At 39.1% G+C, this 26,195-nt stretch overlaps 1 protein-coding gene across 2 annotated transcripts; it reads left to right on the forward strand.

Annotated features, from left to right (window-relative positions):
• The first annotated feature begins 2,135 nt into the window (after window positions 1–2,135).
• PSPH (phosphoserine phosphatase) lies at window positions 2,136–25,030 on the forward strand. 2 transcript variants are annotated; one of them, XM_012549825.2, is made up of 7 exons: window positions 2,136–2,378; window positions 8,447–8,556; window positions 15,032–15,190; window positions 17,730–17,864; window positions 18,553–18,698; window positions 23,616–23,764; window positions 24,839–25,030. In XM_012549825.2, exons 3-7 carry the CDS (start codon window positions 15,051–15,053, stop codon window positions 24,944–24,946), a joined length of 678 nt encoding a protein of 225 aa, XP_012405279.1. In that variant the 5' UTR covers window positions 2,136–2,378; window positions 8,447–8,556; window positions 15,032–15,050; the 3' UTR covers window positions 24,947–25,030. The 2 variants fall into 2 exon arrangements, with proteins under 2 accessions (XP_012405279.1, XP_023359440.1); XM_023503672.2 differs by lacking the exons at window positions 2,136–2,378; window positions 8,447–8,556 and adding an exon at window positions 8,563–8,648.
• Window positions 25,031–26,195: the final 1,165 nt, after the last annotated feature.

Consider the following 26,195-nt stretch of genomic DNA (forward strand, 5'->3'; position numbering starts at 1 on the left):
AAACAAATGAAAAACTTATTAAGCTCAATTTCTTCTTTTTAAAAATAAGAGGGTTGCATAAAATGACTTCTAAGGGTCCTTGCAGGTTACATTATAACAGGGAGACATCCCCCAAAGGGAAATGACTCCTACTTTGGTGTAGAAAGTAGACTGTCTCTAGCCTCCCTCAACCATGTACATATTTAGATAATACCCCTAATCAAAGGAATCTACCAGTTATGCTTATGTTTTCCAGCCTCTTTCCTGGCTTACATCCTAGATTTATATCTACATTCAAACCATCCTAGAACTCTGTGACTCAGTCACTCATTCTCACTGATGGGTCAATGGATCACCAATCAGGTCAATAGGATTCCTTACCTTAATCAATAATAATAACAGTTACCATTAATACAGAGCTTTAAAGCTTGCCAAGTATTTCTCATATGTTATCTCTTTTGATTCATAAACCGGTGATATAGATGCTATATTTGTCATCACCATTTTACACAAAACATAGCTCAGGAGAGTTAAACAATTCGCTTGGGGTCACACAGCTAGAAAGGGGCAGGATTTAAACCAAGTCTTGATGATTCCAACATTCAGTGCTGTATTCATTTGGTAAAACTGTTTCATCATCAATATGTAAGAATTGTGATTATCAGCCATCTCACTGTAGTGTCTATGGCAAACCCAGACTTTCTGCAGAGATCTATAGTCAAAGATGTCATCCTTTACAATATGTAAGGAATTGAAACACATGCTGATTCCATAGAAGGAGTATCAGATCTCAGTTCAAATCCTGACTGTGCCATTTATTACTTCTAGATCTGATTTTTAAGCACCTTAAGTTTACCATAATTCTTGGTCTATCCTCTCCCTCAATTAAAAATTGGAATTGATGCTGAGTGAAACAAGCAGAACCAGAAATATATTATAAACAATAATGGCAATATTGTGTGATGATCTACTGTGAAAGACTTAGTTCTTCTCAGGATTCAAGGCAATCCCAATAAACTTTATGATAGAAAAAGCCATCTGCATCCAGAAAGAACTATGGAGATTAACTATAAATCAACAGGTGCTATGTTCTCTTTATTTTTCTGTTTTTTTTTTTCCCCCTCTCGTGGTTTTTCCTTTTTGTTCTGATTTTTCTCTCCCAACATGATTCATGAAGAAATGTGTTTTTAAAAAGTTAATATGATATTTTAACATATATAACACGTATCGGTCAACCTGCCATGGGGGGAGGGGGTGGAGGAAGGAGGGGAAAAATTGGCACAAAAGGTTTGGCAATTGTCAAATGCTAAAAGATTGCCCATGCATATATCTTGTAAATAAAAAGCTATAATAAAAAAAGAAGTTAATATGAGGGGCAGCTAGATGGTGCAGCCGATAGAGTACCAGCCTGAAGTCAGGACCTGAGTTCAAATCTGAAGCTCCTTGAAAGCAGGAACAGTATTACTTTTCTCCTAAACTTAGCAATTGTATCTGGCACACAATAGGCGCCTAATAAATGCTTGTTGACTTGATCTGCCTTGCAGGTTGTTGGGAGAATCAAATGAGAAAACAACTGTAGAAGTCCTTTGCGCATTTGATTTAAAGGACCATTTAAATGTTATTTCCCTATTATTTCCTGAATGCTTTCGCCAATGTCTTCTCCTCCTCTCAAAGGAGTTTATGGCAGTGTCTGTTACAATACTTCCCTTTTTTGGTTTTCTTTTTTTCGAAAACGTGGGGATTCCACCTAGTGACCTCTTGGGGTCCTTGCAGCTTTAACATTCACAGAGTCTGGAGTCAGAACCTGGGTTTTTTTAATTCTGGTCTCTGAGAAGACACATACACGTTGGGGAAAGGACGCCTTCGGAGAGCTGAGTTTGCTCCCTTGCGAAAGAGGTAAAGCCTCTTGTCATCCCTGGAGGTAAATCCTTTGTGTTCAGTGACCACTACCCCCACCCTAACGCACCTGGCTCTAACTGTTCTCCCTGGGGGAGCTCTACTTGGCTTGAGGTCATTGAGTCTCCCGTTTCAGTCCGGTGCAGGAGAGGCAGAAACCATGCTGTTTCTGACTTAGGGAGCACAGCCGGGTCTGCTGGTCCTCCCCAACCAACAGGAGCAGGAGTGGGGCGGGGCGAAGGGAAGCCCCGCCCCGAGAGGCGGGGCTTCGGGTCTCTTCTCCACAGGTTTCCGAGCGGCGAGGTCCTGGAGGCTTTAGTTTAGGAAGGCGTTATGCAAAAATCCCCCAAGCTTGCTCAGCAGATCTGAAATGAGCATTTCTTAAAGTCAGCTTTCTCCCAGAAGGGTCATATTCTTCGGATCCCCAGCATGTGACTGGGAGCCCAGACTGGACCTTCGTTCCCGTGCAGCCGGAAGGATTCCCGTGGGGACTTCGGCGCTCCGTAAGTCCCGAGGCATGTTACTGCTCTCTTGCAGGCTGCTGCACTCACCCCCTCAGATCCACTTGGCTTGGAAATCGGGTCCCCCGATTCTGCAGAGCCGGTGGAGGGCAGCGCCGGGGCTTTCGGGGTTTCCTGCATTCACCAGCAGATCTGTTGGTTTCTCCAGCTTGTCCATGTCTGCTTGTTAATTTCAGGATGAATGAATGATGCAATCCTCTGTGGGAGAACCATCAGCCCACTGAGAGGGGGATCCCTAGAGTCGGGGGCTAACGACCTGATCATGTAATACCTCGCACCCTCTCCTTCCATCCTCTTTGCCTTTTAAAAGTAGTTCTAATATTTCCGTGCATTGCTACAAAAACAAGTGGGGGCTGAAATGCTCATTCATTCAATGGATCGCCTTCTCTCTCTTTTTTCTTTTGTCTGGGGCAGGAATACTTGTGGATGGATTAATGTTGTGTGAAGATCAAAGAAGAAATTAGATCAACACTTTTTAAAACTTTTTATTTTCAAAATATATGCACAGTTTTAAACATCCACTCTTGCAAAACCTTGTGCTCCAAAAGTTTTTCTCCTCTCTCCCTCCCCCTCCTCCCTTAGAAGAGCAAGTAATCTATATATGTTAAACATGTGCAATTCTTCTATGTATATTTCACTTTTTCTTTTATTACCATCCCGAGGTGTGTTTTCTGTGTCATGAGAAGGAGAATCTCAGAGCAGGAAAGAGGAAAGCTGTGGAATGAGAAAACCTGAGTTTAGTCTTTGCCTCTGATACAAATTAGCAGTGTGACCGCACAATCAAGTCACTTACTCTCGTTAACATCATTGAGTGTAGATATGGATCAAAAATAATAACAAAGAGAACTGTTTGTTATTATTTTTGATCCATATCTACACTCAATGATGTGTTCAATTCCTTTGGGAAATGGAGACATAGCAAGGTGCTAGGGATGAGTCTTGTCAGACACAGGCTCAAATGCTTCTTTTGATACTATTTATGTGGTTGGGTTACTTAGGGCACTTAAACCTTTTTGGTAATGCCCATTTTCTTATCTGCAAGGTGATCCTCTCAGCCATAAATGTAGAAACTTCTCTGTGAACTGGGAAAAACCAAAAAGGGTGTTGGTTGTAGTCCGAGTATTTCATAAATGCCTTGGGAGCTTCTGAAAAATTCTGGGCAGTTAAGCTGGGTTTGAGTAACACCTGGGGCGCTGATGTCTCCTCCTGCTGGCAGCACCGAGATCTCTAAAGGCTATAGTTAAATATAATATTCAATTTGGTTAAAAATTGGAAGTGCCCAAGGATTAAAAAGACAGAAACAAAACAGGCCCTGCCCTCAAGGAGTTATTTCTCTTGCCCTGGTTCAGGACTCAGGAGGATCTGATTCCTCAATTCAGAAAAATTCAAATATTATGATTCTTTCCCAACCTCTATTTCTATACTCCCTCGCCCACACTAGCTTTGCTTCCCCACTCCTCCCCCCCCCCCAAAAAAAATGCTCAGGAATAAAAAAAATCAAACCCACCAGGAAAGCCTAGATTTTCTGATTTGTAGTTGTTAGCCAGTTATAGCATACTGACCTCTGGACTATTCCTGGAAAGCCCTGATGCTGCTTGTCACAGCTGCTATTGGATTGACCAGTCAATCAGTAAGCATTAATTAGACTCCTGCCATGGGATCTCTCCGTTCCCACTGGGGACAATCTCCTTTAAAGTCACTTCTTAGCTGGTGGTTGTTATTTGTCCCTCACTCTCTAAGAGGACTGACATCAGGGAGGTGGTACCATGGCATGCAAGTGAGAGACGGCTGTGCAAAGGTCACCCACCTTATTGTCCCCTGCAGAACCATCTGGGTCCAATGGCCAGATGTAGCTCAGGACGATTAGAGATGATTTGGATGCAATGGGAGACTTTGGCCTTTTTAAACTAAGGCCTTCAGCAGGTCTCAGTTTGACTGAGACTCCCATTCAGCTGTAGGTGCCCTCCCAAAGTAATCTGTGACTCAATAGATAAATCCTAGATTTTTGCCTGAGACACTGAGAGATGACGTTCCCTGCCTAACTTCACAAAAATGGGCATCAAGGTAGGATTGGAACTCAGATATCTGTTACTCTAATTTGGCCATTGATAATAATAGCTAGCATTCATGTTACGTTTTCAATTTTGTACACTGATTCACAAAAATCTCATTTGATCCTAACAGTGATTCTGGGAGGTAGGGCCGTAACTTTAGGCTTTTCAGAGTTCCAAGCCCAATCCAGGTGGGGAAGGGCTCTTCCTGTCAACCAATTGGGAAAGAGGGCATGAGGGTGTCCCTTTTGGCACACCTTATTCTCTTAGAAATGAGCATTATTTATTTATTTAATAACAGCTTTTTATTTTCAAATTGCATAGATGATTTTCAACATTCACTCTTGCAAAACCTTGTGTTCCAAATTTTTTCTTCATCCCTCCCTCCCCCCACCTAGATAGTAAATAATCCAATATAGGTCAGACATGTACAGTTCTTCTAAACATATTTCCACATTTATCATGCTGCACAAAAAAAAAGCTCAAAAAGGAAAAAAGAAAAAAAGAAAAAAACAATCAAGTAAACAACAAAAAGGTGAAAATATTATTTTGTGATCCACATGTAGTCCCCATAGTCCTCTTTCTAGAAGTAGATGGCTCTCTCAGATGAATATTATTTATCAGAATGAGCCTCCTTTCCTCTCCATCTTTCCTTAGTAAAGATAAACTAGTGAAGGTGAAAGGTATCATGGAAGAATGGAGATGGATAGACCTGGGCTGTTTTCTTGTGTCTGTGGTCAATAGATAGCTAACCTTGGAAACAGGAAAGTCTGAGTTCAATCCCTGGCAGGATCATGATCCTCCATATTATGAGGCAGAATGGTGAAGCAGAAGGAGCACTGGATTTGGAAATGAAGGTTCTGGGTTTGAATACTGACTGTTAAATGTGTGACATTGGAAAAAAATCAGATAAGCTCTGTGGACCTCCACTTTTCCATCTATAAAATGGAAGAGTTGGAGTAGTTGACCTTCAAGGTCCTTTCCAGTTCTAAATCTGTGAACCTCTCTTCCTGAATGAGTTGCCTGTCTGCATTATGGAGGGAATTTCTAAATAGTATTTTATTTTTTCTACAGTTATATGTCAACAAAGTTTTTAACATTCATTTTTACAAGATTTTGAGTTCCAAATTTTTCTCCCTCCCCTCCCTTCTTCCAAAGATGATAGGCAATTTTATATAGTTATTATACATGTGCTATCATGTAAAATATATTTCTATATTAGTCACAGTTGGGAAAGAAGAAACAGATCAAAAGGAAAAAAAAAAAAACAGGAGAAAGAATGAAGTGAAAAACTTATGTTTTGATCTACATTCAGTGTCCATTAGTTCCTTATCTGGATGTGGGTAGTTTTTCTTTGTGAGTCCTTCATACTTGTGTTGGATCATTATATTGCTGGGAAGAGATGATCATCACACAATGTTGCTGATACTGTGTACAATATTTTCCTGGTTCTGTTTCTTTCGCTTTGCATCAGTTCATACAAGTCTTTCCAGATTTTTCATTTCTTCTTGCCCAATAATATTCCATTATGTTCATATACTCAGCTGATGGGCACCCCCAGTTGCATTTTTTTTTATGAGACACACAGCTGATAAGTGCCAAATAAATGTCAGAGGCTGTTTTTTGGACTTCTGATTCTAGGATCGATGCTTTAGCTATATGTACCATCTAGCTGCTCCTGGGGAGGAGTTTCTAAACTGGAAGATCACAGATTCTGACCAATATTCTCCCCTGAACAACCTGTAATAGCTACGTCAGAAGGTTATTGTGAGGACCAAATGATAATGCCTTTGTAAACTTGGAAGCTTTTTGGAAATGCCAGCTATTATTGGTATTTTGGAAGATTCTATTATATGGAATATACTGCAGTATTCACCTGTCAAGTAGTGGTAAGATCTATTCTCATACTTTATCTTGACATAAAAGCTACCTGGAGTTTTCAACAGGTACGCTAACATTGCATCGCACAGGCATGTTCTCCTAAGCTGGTAGAAAGGCTTTGAGTTTGAATCCAGCATTGGACCAGCCTGGTTCCAATTTAGAGAGTCCCTTGTCCTGAGGGTTGTATTTACTAGATTGTTTTCTTTTGTCTTTCTTTTCTTTTTCTCTTTTAATCCTCCCAACTTTCCTTTTCTTCTTTTTCTCTCTCTTTCCCTTTTCTTCTATCTCTACATCTCTCTCTTCCCTTTTCCCTTTTCTTCTCTCTCTACATCTTACTCTCTTCCCTTCTCCCTTTTCTTCTTTCCCTCCTTATTTCTTCCCTCTCCCCAATTCCCTCTTTGTCCATCTCCCCTTGACTTTACTTACCTGATGACTTTCATTCTTTGTTTTTCCTTCTTTCTTAGTCCCCGCCCACTTATCTTTTTCTCTAGTCTTTTCGTCTTTCATGAGGTGTTCATATAAAAATTCCAGCTACTTGCTCTGCTTCTTTTTGTTTATGCAACAGGCTCTATCCCAGATTCCAAGATCTACCTCTTCCTTGGAATTCCATTAAATTTCTTTTCTCCTTTGAAAAGGGGACAGGGTCCTTCTCAGCTGTCTTTTCTTGCTCTTGGAATCTCCATAACGTACGTGGCGTATCCTTTCCTTCCTTTTCATCCTCTTTTCTCAGTTTTCATCCTTCCCATTTTTTTCTCCCTTTGTAACCTGCTCATCAGGTACAAGCTGATCTCAGGGTTACACCCCGGGTTCTTGCAGGGTTGAAGCAACAGAACAGAACATGCTCCATCTTTGTTGCTCTTGAGTCTTAGCCAAATATTTGAGGGAGATGGGTGTGTTTGACTAAGAAAGCTCAAGTGACCTGGCCAATTTTTATTTATCAAATTTATTTTTCTAACTCATATATTCAGTATATATCAAAGGCAGTACTTCCTACCTCCAAGATAGGCTGTATTATGTCTCATTGCTTCTGCTTTTCTCTGTGTCTGTTTGTGGCTCTGTCTTTGTCTTTCTTATACACACACCAACATATATGCATATATGTATGTAAATATGTGTTTACATATTTATTGTATTGAGTATGAAGACATTTTATATAGTAAAAAAATTGAAAAATTAAAAAAAAATTCCTATCCCCCTCAATAAATTGCAGTGGATCCCTGTTATTTCCAAGATAATTAGGAAGCCATTTAATGTTTTTTTTTTACAATCTGGCTCCTTCTTAGTTTTCTAGGCTTCTTACACTTTGCTCCATGTATTCCATGATATTATCCAGCTTCATATATGACACACTGTCTCTCAACACTGGACCTTTGCCCTGGTTGTTCCCTACTCTAATGCATCCCTGTTTTTTCCAGGATAAGTAGGAAGTCATTTAAAGTTCTTTACAACCTGGCTCCTTCTTAGTTTTCTGGTCTTCTTACATTTTGCTCCATGTATTCCTTGTTATTATCCAGCTTTATATATGACACACTATCTCCCCGACTCCAGACCCTTGCCCTGGCTGTTCCCTGTGTGTGGTACAGCTCACCTCCTTTAGTTTCCCTCCCTCCATTCAAGATTCAGCTCAGGTTCCATTTGTAGGAGGCTTTCCCCAGCTCCCAAGGCACCTTCTCCTTCTCACCTGTCCACTCTGTATGCATCTTTCAAGTCTCTGGTTTTTACAGATTATTTGTCCATTAGAATATAAGTCCTTTGAAGGCTAAGCACTCCCACTTAACAAAAAGTCTGGCACCTAGAAGCAATAATAAGTGTTTGTTGATTGAGAAAGAGATAACCAGGGGCAACTAGGTGGTGTAGGGGATAGAGCCCCAGCCCTGAAGTCAGGAGGACCTGAGTTCAAATCCAGCCTCAGACACTTAACACTTCCTGGCTGTGTGACCCTGGGCAAATCACTTAACCCCAATTGCCTCAGCAAAAAAAAAAAAAAAAAAAAAAAAAAAAGGGAAAAAAAGAGAAATAGGTAACCAAAAAGTGAATAGGGAAAGAAAGTGAATCCATATGTTTTTTGCTCTTTCCTTCGCTCATCAGGACTGCATTTTCTTTGTGCTCTCTTTCCAGACTCTGTTTGTGTCTTGACGTTTGGAGTGGGAATCCCAATATCCCCCTCTTTTTCAGAGAAGGAGCTCATTGTGGAGAGCAAAACCTTTGGGATTCAGCACTGGAGACACGTGAGTGTGGCGGCCTCTGCCTCTTCTTGCTTTGTTTCTTTGCTGTGTTTGAGCGCGACCAGAACATTAACTCAAGTGGATTTCCCAAAAAGGTGATAACAGGCGTCTCCGTGAGGGCCCAAAGTCCCAGAGTTAGGAGGTCCTGAGTTCAGCTGCGGCCTCAGACATTTCAGGGCAAGTCACGTCACCCTTTGTCTCACTTTGCTCATCTTTATAATGAGCTGGGGAAGGAAATGGCAAACCATCCCAGTACTTTTCTGTCAAGAAAACCCCAAATGGAGTCAAAAAAATCACAACCACAAAAATAAGAGCAATAATGCCAGGAAGAGGGTGGCTGTAGGTCACATTTTTATGTGATTTGCAGTTGTTGGAATACCTTTCAGAGGCCGCTACTGTTCAGGATCAAGGATCATAGAGAATTTGTGCATTATTGCTCATCTGGACCACGGCTGGCTCTAAAGACAAATAAGTTTTCATTATTGAGAGGTACAGGGACCAGCAGGTGCATGGGGAAGCTAGTCCACAAGGACCAATCGGTTTGTCTCTTTGACCTGTGTCCCCTCCCCCAGGAAGACAAACTTGGGGCTGCCCCAATATAACAGCAGCTTATTCCTGGGAAGAACTTATTCTTGGGAGCTGCTGGGAGTAGAGAAATTTGTATCCACATGCCTTTTAGCTTTTGGACATGGGCACTAGAGTCTGTCGTCCTTTTTCCCCCATTTTTCCAACCCTCTTTCCCTTCTCTCCATTCAGTCTTCCCCCCAAAGCTTCTTTGCAGATGTCAGAGATCCAGCATCCATTCATAAACTCTTAAACAAGAGCTAGAAAGGGAGCTCAGAGGCCATCAAAACCAAATCTATTTTATATATGAGGAAATTCAATCCCAAGGGGCTCAAATTACTTACGCAAAGAAACATATCAGGGAAACTTGAAGTCAAATCTTTTGACTCCAGAGTTAGTGCTTTTTAAAACGATTTAAAATTTTTTTATTTATTTTTTCATTAAAAGTGTTCTCCAGTTACATGTCAAACAACGTTTCTTTTGGTTATACATGCGCATTCATTTTTAAAAAATATTTCCATATGAATCACGTTAGGAGAGAAAAATCAGAAGATAGTGCTTTTTTCACTGGAAAACATCACTTCCCTTACCAGTGCCTTCTCCCTTTGCCCACCTCAACTGAGATCTTTACCATTTTTCCGAGGTATCCCTTCCCAGCAGTACTAGGAGCACACTCATGCCCCGGGGGAGAACAACCACGGTTTCTTGGCCAAGAATTTCCACTGTGATTGTTGTTCCCAGGCTGGGGGTTAGGGAGCAGCCAGGCGGCTCAGACATGGCAAGAATGGGGGATGGGAAGACTTGGGAGGAATAAGATTACGGGGATGGGGCCTTCAGCTCTATGGGATACACAGAATCCTCTAGGTGAGAGACTGGGACCCAAGAACTTTGCCACTAAGGAGACCTTCAGGCAAAGCAGCTGGCTCTCTGTGCCTCAGTTTGTTCCTCCATAAAACGAGGGTGTTGGATCTGGATGATCTGTGATTCCCTTCATCTTGGACAGATCATTAGTAGGTACACTGCGGTGTAGTGGATAGAGTGAAATCAGGAAATTGTTCAGTTGTGTCCGACTCTCTGTGACCCCATTTGGGGTTTTCTTGACAAAGATACTGAAATGTTTGCCATTTCCTTCTCCAGGTCATTTTACAGATGGGGAAACTGAGGCACACAGGGTTAAATGACTTGTCCAGGGTCTTACATAGCTAATAAGTGTGAATTTGAACTCGAGAAGGTGATTCTTCCTGATCCCAGATCTATCTATTGTGCCATGCAAAAGACACGGATTCAAATCTTGCCTCTGACACTAGCTGCCTGACCATGGACAAATCCCTTAATGTCTCTAAACCTCAGGCAAAGAGAGTGAAATGAAAGATTTCAGTCTTAAACTCTGCATGGGAGTTCCCACATTGACAAAATCTGCAAAACTTTGACAAAATCTGTGTATTTTAAGGGGTTGGCTAATTATAGCTATTGGAAATCCCCACAAAGATATAATAATACAATGCAATCATGTAGTGGTTTCCACTTAACCCAATGATTTCCTTGTGGATTATCTAATGTGATCTTTACAACAAAAAGGTATGATTATTCCCATTGTACATATGAGCAAAGAGAGGCTGATAAAGATCACAGGATATGCCCAAAGTTATATGCCTACTAGATGATGGAGCTGGAACTCTTGGGACTAGTTCTAGATTTTTTTTTTTTTAAACAAAAGTTTTTTTTTTTTTTTTTAATGCTTTTTACACTGTTGTCATTGTCCAATAACAGTGTTCTTAAGACCCTCTCTTGTAGCAAAGGAATAAAATAAACAAAAAGCCAAATCTACCCCTTGATTATGACTGACGGTGGATGCTGCTTTATCCCACTGTAGCCCTCTCTGCCAAGAGGAGGTAAGGGACCTCATCTGCTGCTCTCCTTCCATACCCTTAGCTTTCACTATGACAAATCCTGGGGTATCTGAACTGGCAGATTTCTGTCGCACTTGTTTGTAGAGACTGTTTGCTCCTCTGCCCCTCCGGCTCGGCAGTCCAGCGTTGGACTTGCTTTTAGGGTGACTATCAGTTACTCCCTGGGACATTATTACTCATAGTTCTCTCTTCCTCTTTAAGAGAGACTAGGGGAGGTGGTTGCCATGTGCCTAAGGCCCCGGTGGTAGCAGATTTATGCTTTATAGTTTTAAAAAAGTGGGCCATGACTACCTCCTGAAAGTTCTTTAGCTCTGTCTGGAAATGAATTATGTATTAATCACAGTTTGTTTTATTTCTCCAAGAACAGGGTGACTTTCTTAAATGGGTTTTTAGCTTTTTTTTCCTTGCCCATTCATCACTGCGCCTTGTGTTTTCCGAGGAGCAGAATATCAGGGCAACTTATTAAAGTTGCATAGCTTATTAAAATTCTGGGCTACTTACTTTTTAGTTTCCTTTTTTAAATTAATTTTTTTATGATGAATCAAAAGTGATATTTTTCTCCTTCCCCTACTCCAACTAATTTTCTTTAAAGAAAGAGAACAAATTTCTGAATTGGCTTTGCACTGAAAAATCTGTCCTTTCTACAAGTTCAACCTCTCTCTGGCAGGAAGTGGGTAGCAGGCTTCCTCTTAGTCCTCTACAATCATATATTGCTCAGAATTCTTACAGCTTTTGAACCTCTTGGTTTTTACCGTGTTGTTGTTATTGTGTTAATTGTTCTGTTTCTGCTCCATTCTGCATCAGTTCAAGGAAGTCTTGGAAACCATCCCCTGAAACCATCATTTTTTATGGCTCGGTGTTTTTCCTACTCCTTCTTAGACCATTTGTTCAGTCATACTCCACTCCCCCCAGTTTCTGGTTCTTGCTGCTGTACAAAGTGCAGACTGGTCCCTTGTTGTGTGCAGAAGGCCCTCGGGGGCTTCTTAGTACACAGACTTATTCTGGCTCCTGAAACCCCCACCCTTGGGACTCGTGTCTTTTCTGTGCACGTTTGCAGATCTGGATGCTGCTCTCCCTTCCAACAATTACGAGCTGAGCAACCTTAGCAAGTCCCTTATTTACCCTCATTTTTCTGAGTCTCAGCTTTGAAATGGGGATGATACCCCACCTGCCCAACAGATGCAGGCGACTTCTCTGGGTCTCTACCACCTTTGAGACGGGCGGCTCTATCTTCAGTGTCTAGCTATAGGACAAAGGGCGAGGGGCACAGAGCAGACATGACCAGGCTGCCATGTGTGACGCAAGAGCAGTTACAGAGGAGCAGAGGGATTGTCCTTGGAGAAGGGAGCCAGCCTCGGTGGGAGGGCAAGGGACGGCAGACGGACAGAATGTGTACTCCCCTGGCTCCACACAATATGAAGGGAAAGCTTCTGGCACATAGCAAGGAAACCTTGTGGAGAAGGGGAATGAGAATCACACAGGAATGGAGGAAAATCAGTATTATTGGAGGGAATAATCACCTAATAAGAGTAGATAATATTCTAGGATATTAAATAATGTATACATATATAAGATATAACATATATGTTATATATAATATGTAAAAAATATAAAAAGATATATTATATATAAGATATATAGCATAGATGTAAGATGTGAACATATTACATGTTATTATTATATATTATACATTATTATATATAATATATATGATATGCAACATTATATGTTATTACATATTACATATAATATGTAGCATATATAAATATATATTATATATAATATGTAAGATATATAATAGATAATAAAGTTTATAAAATGCTTTAAGACTTACAAAACACTGTACATATGTTATCCTGAGTATTTTACATAGTCTACAGTTATTTTAAATAGAATTTCTCTTTTTATCTAATTCTGCTGTGTATGAATGATAGTATAAAGAAATGCCCAGAATCATATAGCGAGTAGATAATGGGGCTAAGACTAGTTTGGGACTAGTTCCATATTCTGTTTTTCATTGTGAGGATGCTAGGGTGTTAGTAGATAAAATGCTCACCCTGGAGTCTGATGAACTTGAGTTCCTATTCAGACATTTACTAGCTGTGGGACTGAGCAAATCACTTAATCCTGTCTGCCTTAAGTTTCCTTATTTATATAAAGAAGTGGAGGAGGAAATGGGAAATCTTTGCCAAGAAAACTTCAAATTTGTCATGAAAATTAGGACATGACTAATCAACTAAACAACCACAAAAATGTGTATATTGTCTGCATTTGTCTTAAATGCAATTTCTCTTTTTATCTTTACATATGTTATCTCATTCAGTCCTCCTAATCACTCTGGGAAGTGGATTTTTGTTATTATTTCCATTTTATAGGTGAGGAAATTGAGGCTGGAAGAGGTTAAGTGACATATTTAGTATTTAGTATCCAAGGGAGAATTTCTGCTCAGGTTTTCCTGACTCAGTTCAACCCAACAGTCTATCAGGGGTTCTCAAACTTTTTAAATAGGGGGCCAGTTCCCTGTCCCTCAGACTGTTGGAAGGTCGGACTATAGTAAAAACAAAAACTTTGTTTTGTGGGCCTTTAAATAAAGAAACTTCATAGCCCTGGGTGAGGGGGATAATCATCCTCAACTGCCGCATCTGGCCCGTGGGCTGTAGTTTGAGGACCCCTGGTAGTCTCTAACATTAAGAAAGACAGTCACAAGAAGACTTGAATTTGGGAAAATGTTTTGTAGGAGGAATTCTAGGCTGTTAGAACATCTACTACATCCTCAAGCATGGCTACCAGAACATGACCTGAATCCCGAAGCCTGAGCAGTCTGTTAGGGATGGGGGGGCAGAGTCGGCAAGATGCTATTGTCTCTGATCTGCTGTTTGTGGGGACCTTTGGCACTCGAGCCAAGCTTCCAGAGTCCGGACAGGCCAGTGTGTGGATAAGATAACAATGTAAACAGTCCTAGGGTTGCCCAGCCACTATCGTGCTGAGGCCTTCACGTAGCCAGATCTCATATTTTATAATGCTCCTTCTGGGTGAGGGTCTGCAGCCCCATTCAGAGTGTAGCGTTCTTTGCTATGATCCCACTTAGTCCACATCGTCTCATTTAAGTTCTATCTGATGGTAAGTCATAGTTGCCTCTTGCTGAACTTTCAGGTCTTACAGGATTTTCCACCTACACAAAAAAATGAAGCCAAAACCTCCAGCAAATGATTGTGAATTTAATTTTGTGCCATGTTTGGTACAGAGAGAGATGGGATCTCTGAACCGCAGCCTGCCCCTGATGGTACCATGAATGCCAGCCCGCAGGGCTGCAGGAACTGTATCAAGTCCCAGCCTGAAGATAGACTGCAGCGAGCCGAGATGTAAACTGACTGTCACAATTACCTGCCACTTCATGGCAGCTGGGGAGCAAGACCGCACTGCAACTTTTTTTCCAGAGTTCCTGGAAATTTGGGGGAAATTCTGTCCCTTCAGATTGTAAAGGAATGAAAATCAGTGTAAGACACCATAATGTCTGCAGGGCACAAAGTCATTTAAAAGCTTTAGAAATATAAAAAAAAAAGGAGCCTTGACCCTGATGTTACTTACAGTAGAAATCAATTCCAGAGCCAGCCCTTCCTCTTTGATTGCATTTAAAAGGGGACTTATCAGGAATATTTGGTGGGCACCTAAAGGCCCGATTCGAACTAAAGATCACAATAAGTTTCCAAAATAATAATAATTGGAGTTTATATAAGTGTACCAGACACTGTGCTAAGCACTTTACAAAGGAAATTGAGAAAATGAAGTAAGATAGAGATTAAATGACTTGCCCAGAGTCACACAGCTAGTAAGTGTCTGAGGCTGGATTTGAATTTAGGTTTTCCCAATTCCAAGCCTGGCACTCCACCACATCATCTGAAATATTTCTCCTCTTTTACTTTTGTCTCCCCCAAATCTTGGCTAAATATCTGTTGGTTTGAATCTAATTGCTTTATATTTCTCATTCTTGTTTTGTCTTGCAGAAGGAGAATTCTTTGAAGGATGGTCTCCCACTCGGAGCTGAGAGAAATTTTTTGCTCTGCTGATGCCGTCTGTTTTGATGTTGACAGTACGGTCATTAGGGAAGAAGGAATCGATGAGCTGGCCAAGTTCTGCGGTGTTGGGGATGCTGTGTCAGAAATGTATGAGAATAATTAAACACCGGGCCTCTCTTCGGTCGGCCGAGCATGAGAGTATTCCTGGGGGAGACTAGGACAGGGGTCAGAGTGCACCAGGTTTAGTCATGGGCTTACCTCCTAGCCTCCATTTTCCCATCTCTGAAATAAGGGACTTTTGGGGGACTGGTCTATAAAAAGTAGATATCTATAAAATAGGTCTATAGGGAAATATAAAATCTATCTATATTTAATATAATTTAATAGTTAAATATAATATATTTAATAATATAATAGCTATATTTAATAATAATTAATGATAATATAATAATAATATCTATAGGTATCTATAATACAGATATAGATCTATAGGTATCTATAACATAGATATAGATCTATAGATAGCTATAATATAAATATAGATCTATGGGAACCTATAATATAGATGTAGATCTATAGGAATCTATAATGCAGATATAGATCTATGACATAGATATAGATCTGTAGATAGCTATAATATAATATAGATTATGGGAAGATATAGATATATGGGAACTTATAGATCTTGTAGGTATATATAATGCAGATATAGATCTATAGGTATCTGTAATATAGATATAGATCTATAGATATAATGCAGATGTAGATCTGTGGGAATCTACAAATACCTCTAGCTGTATCTATAATGATGATATAGTTCTATAGGTATCTATAACATAGATATAGATCTACAGATATAGATTTAGATCTATATGAATTTATAATATAGACATAGACCTATAGGAATGTATAATGCAGATATAGATATGTAGGTATCTGTAATACAGATATAGCTCTATAGATATCTAGAAACAGGTATAAATCTATAGGTATCTATAATGCAGATATAATCTATGGGAATCTATAATGCAGACATAGATCTATAGATATCTATAACCTAGATATAGATTTATAATAATCTGTAACATAGATATAGATCTATAGATAGCTATAATATAAATATAGATCTATGGGAACCTATAATATAGATGTAGATCTATAGGAATCTATAATGCAGATATAGATCTATGACATAGATATAGATCTGTAGATAGCTATAATATAAATATAGATCTATGGGAATCTATAATATATATATATATATATATATACATATATCTAATGTGGAGGTAGATCTCTAATATAGATATGCATCTACAGATATCTATAATATAGATATAGATATATGGGAACTTATAGATCTTGTAGGTATATATAATGCAGATATAGATCTATAGGTATCTGTAATATAGATATAGATCTATAGATAGCTATAATATAAATATAGATCTATGGGAACCTATAATATAGATGTAGATCTATAGGAATCTATAATACAGATATAGATCTATAGGTATCTGTAATATAGATATAGATCTATAGATAGCTATAATATAAATATAGATCTATGGGAACCTATAATATAGATGTAGATCTATAGGAATCTATAATGCAGATATAGATCTATGACATAGATATAGATCTGTAGATAGCTATAATATAGATATAGATATATGGGAACTTATAGATCTTGTAGGTATATATAATGCAGATATAGATCTATAGGTATCTGTAATATAGATATAGATCTATAGATATAATGCAGATGTAGATCTGTGGGAATCTACAAATACCTCTAGCTGTATCTATAATGATGATATAGTTCTATAGGTATCTATAACATAGATATAGATCTACAGATATAGATTTAGATCTATATGAATTTATAATATAGACATAGACCTATAGGAATGTATAATGCAGATATAGATATGTAGGTATCTGTAATACAGATATAGCTCTATAGATATCTAGAAACAGGTATAAATCTATAGGTATCTATAATGCAGATATAATCTATGGGAATCTATAATGCAGACATAGATCTATAGATATCTATAACCTAGATATAGATTTATAATAATCTGTAACATAGATATAGATCTATATAGGTATCTATAAAATCCTAGCAACTGCTGGGAGTTCATCAGATGCAAGGACTCTGAGGTGGGTTATGTTGTGGAAAGGGCTGGCGCCAGCAGACTATCCACAGAATGCTCCTGATTCAGGTGGTGTTCCCTACTTCTGTCAGACTATTTAGACAGATTGGTAAACTGACTCACTCAGAGAGCCCCTTCCTTCCCGGGTTGTGGCAGCTTTCTCTAGGAAAGGATCTGTTACCCTCAGCCTCCGTAATTATCCATTTTGGGTCCCCTGGGAACATCACCCAGCGTTCCTGTCCTGCATTCTATAATAGCTTGGACTGGACTTCTGCCCCTGCCAGGTCAGATACAGGGAAAGCTTGTCTTCTCACACAAGATGCTCTTGGTCTACCCTTCTTGAGCCTGAGAGAGCAGTTTAGGAAGCTCTGAGCTAGGCCCAAGCCCCCAACATAGACCGGGTTATAGCAGCACAGGCGACTCCACTAGCGGTCATTCTTTGGCGGTTGGCCCAAAGCGGCCTCCTTCGCCTACCTTGCCGGGTGAGGGCGTGGGGTTAGCACTGATTGGCTGAATCTCCCTCTCAGGACCCGCAGAGCTATGGGTGGCGCGGTGACTTTCAAGGCAGCCTTAACAGAGCGGTTAGCACTGATCCAGCCTTCCAGAGAACAGGTGCAGAAGCTGCTCTCGGACCACCCTCCCCACCTCACGCCGGGGATCAGGTAAGAGGGAGCCGTGGCTCTCAGGGGTCCCCAGACATCCTACCTCCATGGACTTTCAGTTGCACAGCCCAGGAAGGACCCAGGTGCCCAGGCTCTAGAGAGACTGAAGCGAGATGCGCTGAGAGGGAGCTGGATTCAGAGCCTCCCTCTGCCACTTCCTGCTTGGGATCTTAGGTCATTCATTTTTCCTCCTCTGTACAAGGGGAACACAGCACTCAGTCCCTTCCAGCTCCAAGTCTGTGATTCTGTGCTGATAACTGATATTCTCACTTGACACTTTAGGGCCTGCTAAGGGGTTCCTAGCCATAGACTCAGGAGAACTCAGACACTTACCAGCTGTGACTCTGGACATATCATTTCACTCTATTTGCCTCAGTTTCCTCATCTATCAAATGAGCTGGAGAAGGAAATGGCAAACAATTCCATTACTTTGTCAAATGGGATCACAGAAAGTCAGATATGACTGAAATGACTGAACAAAAAAAAATAAATAAAATGACACCCTGGATGTCTCATACATATTTATTTTTAAAATTAATAATTTAAAAGTTAATAATTGCTCCAACCAAACTAGAAGAATTAAGAAGCCATAAGCCCATGCAGAAGTCCTACTGTGAGATATAAATGTATTTCTGGAGCCCTCTTTCTATGGGCTTCTCTTTGCTGATTTAATTTCTGTCGCCCTCAGGGAGCTGGTGAGCCGTTTACAGCAGCGAAACGTTCAGGTCTTCTTAATATCTGGTGGGTTCAGGAGCATCGTAGAACACGTCGCTTCCAAACTCAATATTCCAGCCACCAATGTCTTTGCCAATAGATTGAAGTTCTATTTCAATGGTAAGCATCCATTTGGAATATTCTCTTCTTATTCATTTCAGTTCCACTTATTTAGAGTATTCAGGTAAAGGGGTCGCTGGCCTTGGGCACAGGGTGTGATATTTGGGTAAGAAAGAAAAATTAAATGAGAAAATATCTATTTCTCTGTGGTTTTAGGTGTGTGCTGGGGACATCCTGCCCCCAATTATGACCTATGGCATAACCAGCGAATGTCACAATCTCACTAGACTTCATTTTCCTAATCTATAAAATGGAGGGAAGGGCAAAATGACCTCGAAGAGTCCTTTAGTTTCTAGGTCTATGAACCTATGACTCCATGTGTATTGGCTCCCAGGTCAGTGGGGACCATTGTGTCTTTATCCATTTGCTAGTAGTTGGTAGAATGCCTTAGGTTTTCAGCAATGTGCTCACTTCCAAGTGATCTATGATGCTTATTTTGCATCCAATAGTTTTCGAAGCATCTTGATTCATTTGTTCTTAACCTGGAGTCCATATGAGGTTTTAAAAAATATATTTTGATAATGATTTCAGTGTAATTATTTTTCTTTGTAATGCCATATGTTTTCTTTTATGCATTTAAAAACTCTTCTGAAAAAGGGTCCATAGACTTCACTAGACACTGCATAGGGGTCTAGAACAAGCGAAACAAAGTAAAATAGAAAAAGTGCAGAAGCCTAGCTGTAGGTCCCTGGCAGAAATACAGCTTGCCAACAGCAGGACTTCAAGAAACCCAGCTTTGCAACTTGTAACTAGGCCCAAAGGGCTACAAACCGTGCACACCCTTTGATCCAGCAGTGCCTCTACTAGGTCTGTATCCCAAAGAAATCTTAAAGGAGGGAAAGGGACCCACATGTGCAAAATGTTTGTGGCAGAAACTGGAAACTGGGTGGATGCCCATCAGTCTGAGAATGGCTCAATAAATTATGGTATATGAATGTTATGGAATATTATTGTTCTGTAAGAAAAGATCAGCAGGATGATTTCTTTTTTTTAATCTCCATACCACAATTATCATTTTTTATTATAACTTTTTATTGACAGTACATCTACATGGGTAATTTTTTACAACATTATTTCTTGCACTCACTTCTGTTCTGATTTTTTCCTTCCCTCCCTCCCTCCCCTGCCCTAAATGGCAGGCAGTCTTATACATGTTAAATATGTCACAGTATATCCTAGATACATTATATGTGTGCAGAACCAAACAGTTCTCTTATTGCACAGGAAGAATTGGATTCAGAAGGTAAAAATAACTTGGGAAGAAAAACAAAAATGCAAATAGTTTACACTCATTTCCCAGTGTTTTTTCTTTGGGTGTAGCTGCTTCTGTTCATCATTAATCAATTGGAACTGAATTAGATGTTCTCTTTGTCGAAGAAATCCACTTCCATCAGAATACATCCTCATACATTATCGTTGTTGAGGTATATAATGATCTCCTGGTCCTGCTCATTTCACTCAGCATCAGTTCCTGTCAGTCTCTCTAGGCCTCTCTAAAATCATCCTGTTGGTCATTTCTTATAAAACAATAATATTCCCTAACATTTGTATACTACAACTTTTTCAGCCATTCCCCAATTGATGGGCATCCATTCATTTTCCAGTTTCTGGCCACTACAAAGAGGTCTGCCACAAACATTCTTGCATATACAGGTCCCTTTCCCTTCTTTAGTATCTCTTTGGGACAGCAGGATGATTTCAGAGAGGTCTGAAAAGATTTACATGAATGATGCTAAGTGAAGTGAAGTTGTTCAAGAGAAAAACAACATTATACAATGACCAATACTGATGGATGTAGCTCTTTTCAGCAATGAAGTGCCATTTCAGGCCAATTTCAATGGTCTTGTGATGGAGAGAGCCATCTGCATCCAGACAGAGAACTATGGGGACTGAATGTGGATCACAACCTAGTAGTTTCACCATTTTTGTTGTTGTTTGCTTCCATTTTGTTTTCTTTCTCATTTTTTCCTCTCTTTGATCTGATTTTTGACCATGATAATTGTGGAAATATGTATAGAAGAATTACACATGTTTGACCTATATTGGATTATTTGCTGTCTAGAGGTGGAGGGAGGGAGAGAGGGAAAAAGAAAAATTTGGAACCCACAAGGTTTTGAAAAGGTGAATGTTGAAAATTATCTTTCGTATATTTTGAAAATAAAAAGCTTATGAACCAATGCTGAGCAAAACAAGCAGAACAAGGAATTCATTGTACACAATAATAGCAAGAATGTGCGATGATCAACTATGAGACTTGGTTCTTCTCAGTGGTTCAGTAATCCAAAGCAGTCCTGATAGACTTTGGACAGAAAATGCCATCTACATCCAGAAAAAGAACTAAAGAGATTTATGCTATATTCACTTCTTTTTTCGTTTTTTTTTTTTTTATCTCATCCATGGTTTTTCCCTTTTGCTCTGATTTTTCTCTCCCAACATGATTCATAAAACAATATGTATTAATAAACAGACAAACAAAGAAAGAAAGAAAAAGAAAGAAAAAAGAAAACAAAAAGCTTTTAAAAAACCCAGAAAATCCAACTTGGGGGATTCTAGGCTGATAATTATCTTCTCATTAAATTCCTTAATTCCATCTTGGGCCTTAGGTCCCTGCAGCATGAGTTGGGTTACTTTTAAAGTTTTGAAAATAAAATTGCTTGGGTGGGAGAGGAATGAGAAGGAAGGAGAGGTTTCAAAGTTTAAAAAAAATTCTAAAAATAAATACATAGAAATGTTTTCACTTAAAAAAAAAAGAGTTTTAATTCACTTGAATTAAATAAAACCAGGCTAACTTTGGAGAAGGTAAACTTTGGTATCTGCAAAGTAATATATATTTTTTAATAATAGTTTTTTATTTTCAAAATATATGCAAAAATAGTTTTTAACATCCATCCTTGCAAAACCTTGTTTTCCAATTTTTTTTCCTCCTTTCCCCTGACCCCCCTCCTCTAGATAGTAAGTAATCCAATATATGTTAAACATGTTTTAGTTTCTTTGCCTGAAAATTGTCTGTTCTTATCCTTTGACCATTTATCAGTTAGAAAATGGCTGTATTCTTATAAATCTGAGTCAATTCTCTATTTTAGAAATAAGGCCTTTATCAGAAGTCTTGGATGTAAAAACTTTCCCAGTTTTCTGCTTCCCTTCTAATCTTGGCTGCATTTAATATAATCAGAATTATCCATTTTGCATTTCATAATGTTCTCTAGTTCTTCTTTGGACATAAATGCTTTCCTTATCCAAAGATCTGAGAATTAGTCATCCCTTGTTCTCCTAATTTGCTTATAGTTGTCACTTTTTATGTCTAAGTCATGAACCCATTTCCACCTTATCTTGGTATCATGTGTTAGGTGTTGGTCAGTATCTAGTTTCTGCCACACTATTTTTAAATTTCCCAAGCAATTTTTGTCAAGTAGTGAGTTCTTATGCTCACTGGAGTCTTTGGGTTTATCAAACACTTCATAACTATAATCATTAACTATTGTGTCTTGTGAGCCTAACCTATTTTACTGATCCACTACTCTATTTCTTAGCCAGTGCCAAATGGTTCTGATGGCTGCTTCTTTATAAGACAGTTTTAGGTACAGCTAGGAAGGCGGCACATTTTTCATCCATAGCTGTTCTTGAAAAGCATTCACTAAATTATTGAGGGGTTGCTATCTGCACCTCTAGAGGGAGCATCTATGCCAGTGAAAACAGAGATTCTTGGGATATTGAAGAAGGAAATATGTGTTTATATTTTTTAGGGGGAGGAGGGGAATATGATTCTACTCCTATACTAAGATTTCCTTTTAAGAGATTCCCTTCCCTAGAGAAGGGCAGGATCTGCTTTTAAGACTTGGAGTCTCAAGAGTTTCCTGGTGTACTGAGAGATTATGTCTGGCTCACTGTCATAGAGTCAGAGATAAAATTTGAACTTGAGTAGTTCTGCCTCCAAAGCTACCCCTCTATTCATAGTGCCATAGATCTTGTGTGTATATGTGTGTATGGGGGGGGTGACAGCCTTAAATTTATTTTGTCTATACCTGTGTCATCACGTGGGCTAAGCAGGATGTATTATAAAATTCAGTGGGCAGTAATAAAATGTCACATTTCAAAAAGAATGAGAATTACTATTGTTGGTGAGTTTGGAAAGCTAACCTTTGGTGAGAACATTGAGTTCTTCCACCACCAGCTCCTCTTAGATTACCTGGGACGTCCAGGAAGGGCCAGGGACTCTAAATCTCTAACATCCTCCTTTTCCGTCTCCTTTTCCTTTCCAATCAACCAATCAACAAGTATTTATTAAGCACCTACTATATGCCAGACATTGATGATGCAAATACAAAAATGAGACATTTCCAACTCTCAAGAAAGTTGCATTCTAATAAAATGTAAGAGAACATGAACGTCTGTAAATAAAGACAAAAGAAATACATAGACTGAGGATAGTTGATGAGTGGAAAGTGCTTACAGCTTGGAGGGGGCTGTTCACATGTGGAAGATGATTATTAATCTGATTTTTGAAGGATGCTGAGGATTCTGAGAGATGAAATTGAGGAGGGCAGGCATTTGAGGCACTGGGCCTTTGTATAGCAGGAGAAAGCCTGTTTGGATGGGAGAATGATAGGGGAAATGTTTAATGAGGAATAATAGCGGCAATTTGTGAAAGGCCTTGAGTGCTCAATAGAAGAGTTGATGTTTGAAATGTATGCTTTTTCTTGTTACTAGTAAGCAATATATAAATGGGAATAAGTAATCATAATTTTAACTGTTCTCAAAATACTGATGTTTTAAAACTCAAAAAAGTAATAGACATTCAGAAATGTAAAGAGTTGATGTTTGAACCTAGACATAATGTTTTTATTCCACCCTCCTGCTATGCTCCTTAATATGGAATGAATAGTTCTTTGACCCTGCTGCCATTACTATTCTTTTTAGGTGAGTATGCGGGTTTTGATGAGAGCCAACTGACCGCCGAGTCGGGCGGGAAAGGCAAGGTGATTGGACTCCTGAAGGAACGGTTCCATTTTAAGAAAATCGTAATGATTGGGGATGGAGCCACCGACATGGAAGCTTGTCCTCCAGCTGTAAGTTCTAAGGATATTACTCCCTGTCTATTCTTTAGTAAACAAAACATAGATCTGAGATAGATGGTCTTCTCTTTCTTCGCCTAAGGGAGGTGCTTTTGGGGCCAGAGTCCTATCTATATGACTTATAACCTAGGGGCAGATCATTTTACTTTTCTCTGAGCAATGTATTGTCTTGGACAGTTCTCTTTTTTAAAAAAAATTCTATATCTTGGGCAGTTCTCAAAAAAAAAATTGTATGTCTTAGGCAGTTCTCTTTTAAAAAGTTTTTGTATGTTTTGGTCAGTTCTCTTAAAAAATGTTTTTTTTGGGGGGCCCAGTCCTGTTCTCTGTCAAAAGAGAACAGTTGGGATTCAATGACTTCTCAGTTCTCTTGCAGTCCTAAATCAATTGAGCAAACAACATTCATGGTGGATCCCAGATGGTGGAGTAAATGGAATACTCCAGTAGAACCTTCCCAACATTCCCCTCTAAATCAAATTCTAAAATCAAGGTCATTCAGTAACTGCCTACTAAGCTTCCAGATACTCATGCACTATTGCTTTTGTTTAATTCAAGCCCTTTGGGTGGGTACACCAGGCTCTTCCCAACAATCATTCCAATCAGCTTCCTAAACAGGCAGCTTCCCAGAACAATCAGTTGTTGTCTTTCATGCTGATTGCGCCTGATAGAATGTTTCCACTTTCCTGATTTCCTGATTGAGAAGAGAAAGGATGGATGTCCTATCCCTGATAATCCAGCCTTCATCCTAGCACAATATTTACTAAATGGATTGATTAGTATGTTAATTTAAGATGAGGTAAAAAGAATGGTCCTGAGCTAGCTCTAAGATCTACTTCTGGGGGAAAACCCAGAAGGAAAGATTAATCATAGTTGAGTCCATCTTTTTACTTTTCTTTACTTTTTTTTAGCAATTAGTATAGCACATCTAGTAGGAACTTAATGATTGCTTGTTGACTCACATTCCCTCTGCACCCCCCAAATCAATAATTTAGATTTTCTGACAACACCGGTGACCATATAATTTTCTTTTGATACTTTTGATGCCTTTTTTTTCTCTTCTCTCCTTTTTAGGATATTTTCATTGGCTTTGGAGGAAATGTGATTAGGCAACAAGTGAAAGATAATGCCAAGTGGTACATCACTGATTTTGGAGAGCTTCTTCAAGAACTGGAAAAGTGATGTCCAATTTGAAACATATGAAATATATATACATATATATTTTATTAGCACTTCCAGATTAATTAAAAAGAATACTTATACAGATTTATGTTGTTTTCGTACATTTACCTATTACCTTTTTACATGCCCAAATTTATGCTGGTCTCCAGTCCCTTCAGCTTGACTAGAGAATGGTTTCTGACCATTTTGCCCACTGAAGTTCCCAGTTAAGGCCAGTTAAAAACATTCTTCCTTGCTTGACCTTTGAGTAGAATACTAAGGCACGGGGTAGAAGTCCCTTCTCCCCCATAGGAATTTGTCATATGTGGGATGGTACAAAGGTCTCATTTGCAGACTGGAACGCAAACAGAATTATTGGTGTCTCAAAAACAAAGTTATTTGTCCTTAAAGATCAAATGAAGAAAAAATAAGTTTTCAAAAATATTATTAACCCAAGGGGAGGATCTGCAGGTTTTTCCTTCCCTTTGGAATTCAGAAATAGTCCCAAACAAGTGCTATGCAAATAATTTTGAAAGAAAACCTGGAAAGTTGTGAAAGTTATGACATATTTTAATTGTGACCAAGAGACACTTCCAAATGTGACTTGAAAACACTGTTTCTCTACTTCCTTGTTTTCTGAATTAAATGGGGGAAAAGGACATCACCGTGGCAAGAAGCAAGTACACTGCAGATACCCTTGGGACACAGAGAGGGATTTTCAAATGGGAACTTATTTGAAAAATTTATAATTTAGCCAAATGACGAGACAGATGCTTTTTCGGAATTCAAGTTTCTGTAGTAATTTAAGGGGCATGTGAAGCAGGGTTGGCAACTTTTCTATCAAGCTGCAAATAACTAAGCAGTTGTTCTCTCCTGGCGAATATTTTTGGCATCTCTCCATGAACTTGTTTTGAATGGTCTCCATTTTCAGGAGTGCCATGCACAGGACTTAAGCAGACATGTTGAAACTTCTAAATTGAGTTAAGAGAATACTCCCTTTAAAACTTTCTAAAATATGAATTAAAATAAATATAAAATAAATAAATATATCGAGAGAGAGAGAGAGAGAGAGAGAGAGAGAGAGAGAGAGAGAGAGAGAGAGAGAGTTTTCTTTCTTTTTCCTGACAGGACACAAAGACATGACTAAGAGCAAAAGATTATTAAAATGCTTAGGAGGTCTCAGGTTCCTTTATCCATGAGGAGACAGCTTGCCAAATCTGGCCCTTACAGATCAGTGATTTGAATAGCAAGTGTGATGAGGAAAGGCTGA

This window comes from Sarcophilus harrisii, chromosome 4 (assembly GCF_902635505.1).
Source record: "Sarcophilus harrisii chromosome 4, mSarHar1.11, whole genome shotgun sequence".
Taxonomy (NCBI): Eukaryota; Metazoa; Chordata; class Mammalia; order Dasyuromorphia; family Dasyuridae; genus Sarcophilus; species Sarcophilus harrisii.

What these genes read in the sequence shown, in the direction of transcription:
- PSPH (XM_012549825.2), top strand. Translation starts at nt 15,051, where the DNA reads ATGGTCTCCCACTCGGAGCTGAGAGAAATTTTTTGCTCTGCTGATGCC. An exon ending in ATTGAAGTTCTATTTCAATG is followed by an intron (nt 18,699 to 23,615) that starts GTAAGCATCCAT and finishes TATTCTTTTTAG; the next exon opens with GTGAGTATGCGGGTTTTGAT. An exon ending in TGGAAGCTTGTCCTCCAGCT is followed by an intron (nt 23,765 to 24,838) that starts GTAAGTTCTAAG and finishes TCTCCTTTTTAG; the next exon opens with GATATTTTCATTGGCTTTGG.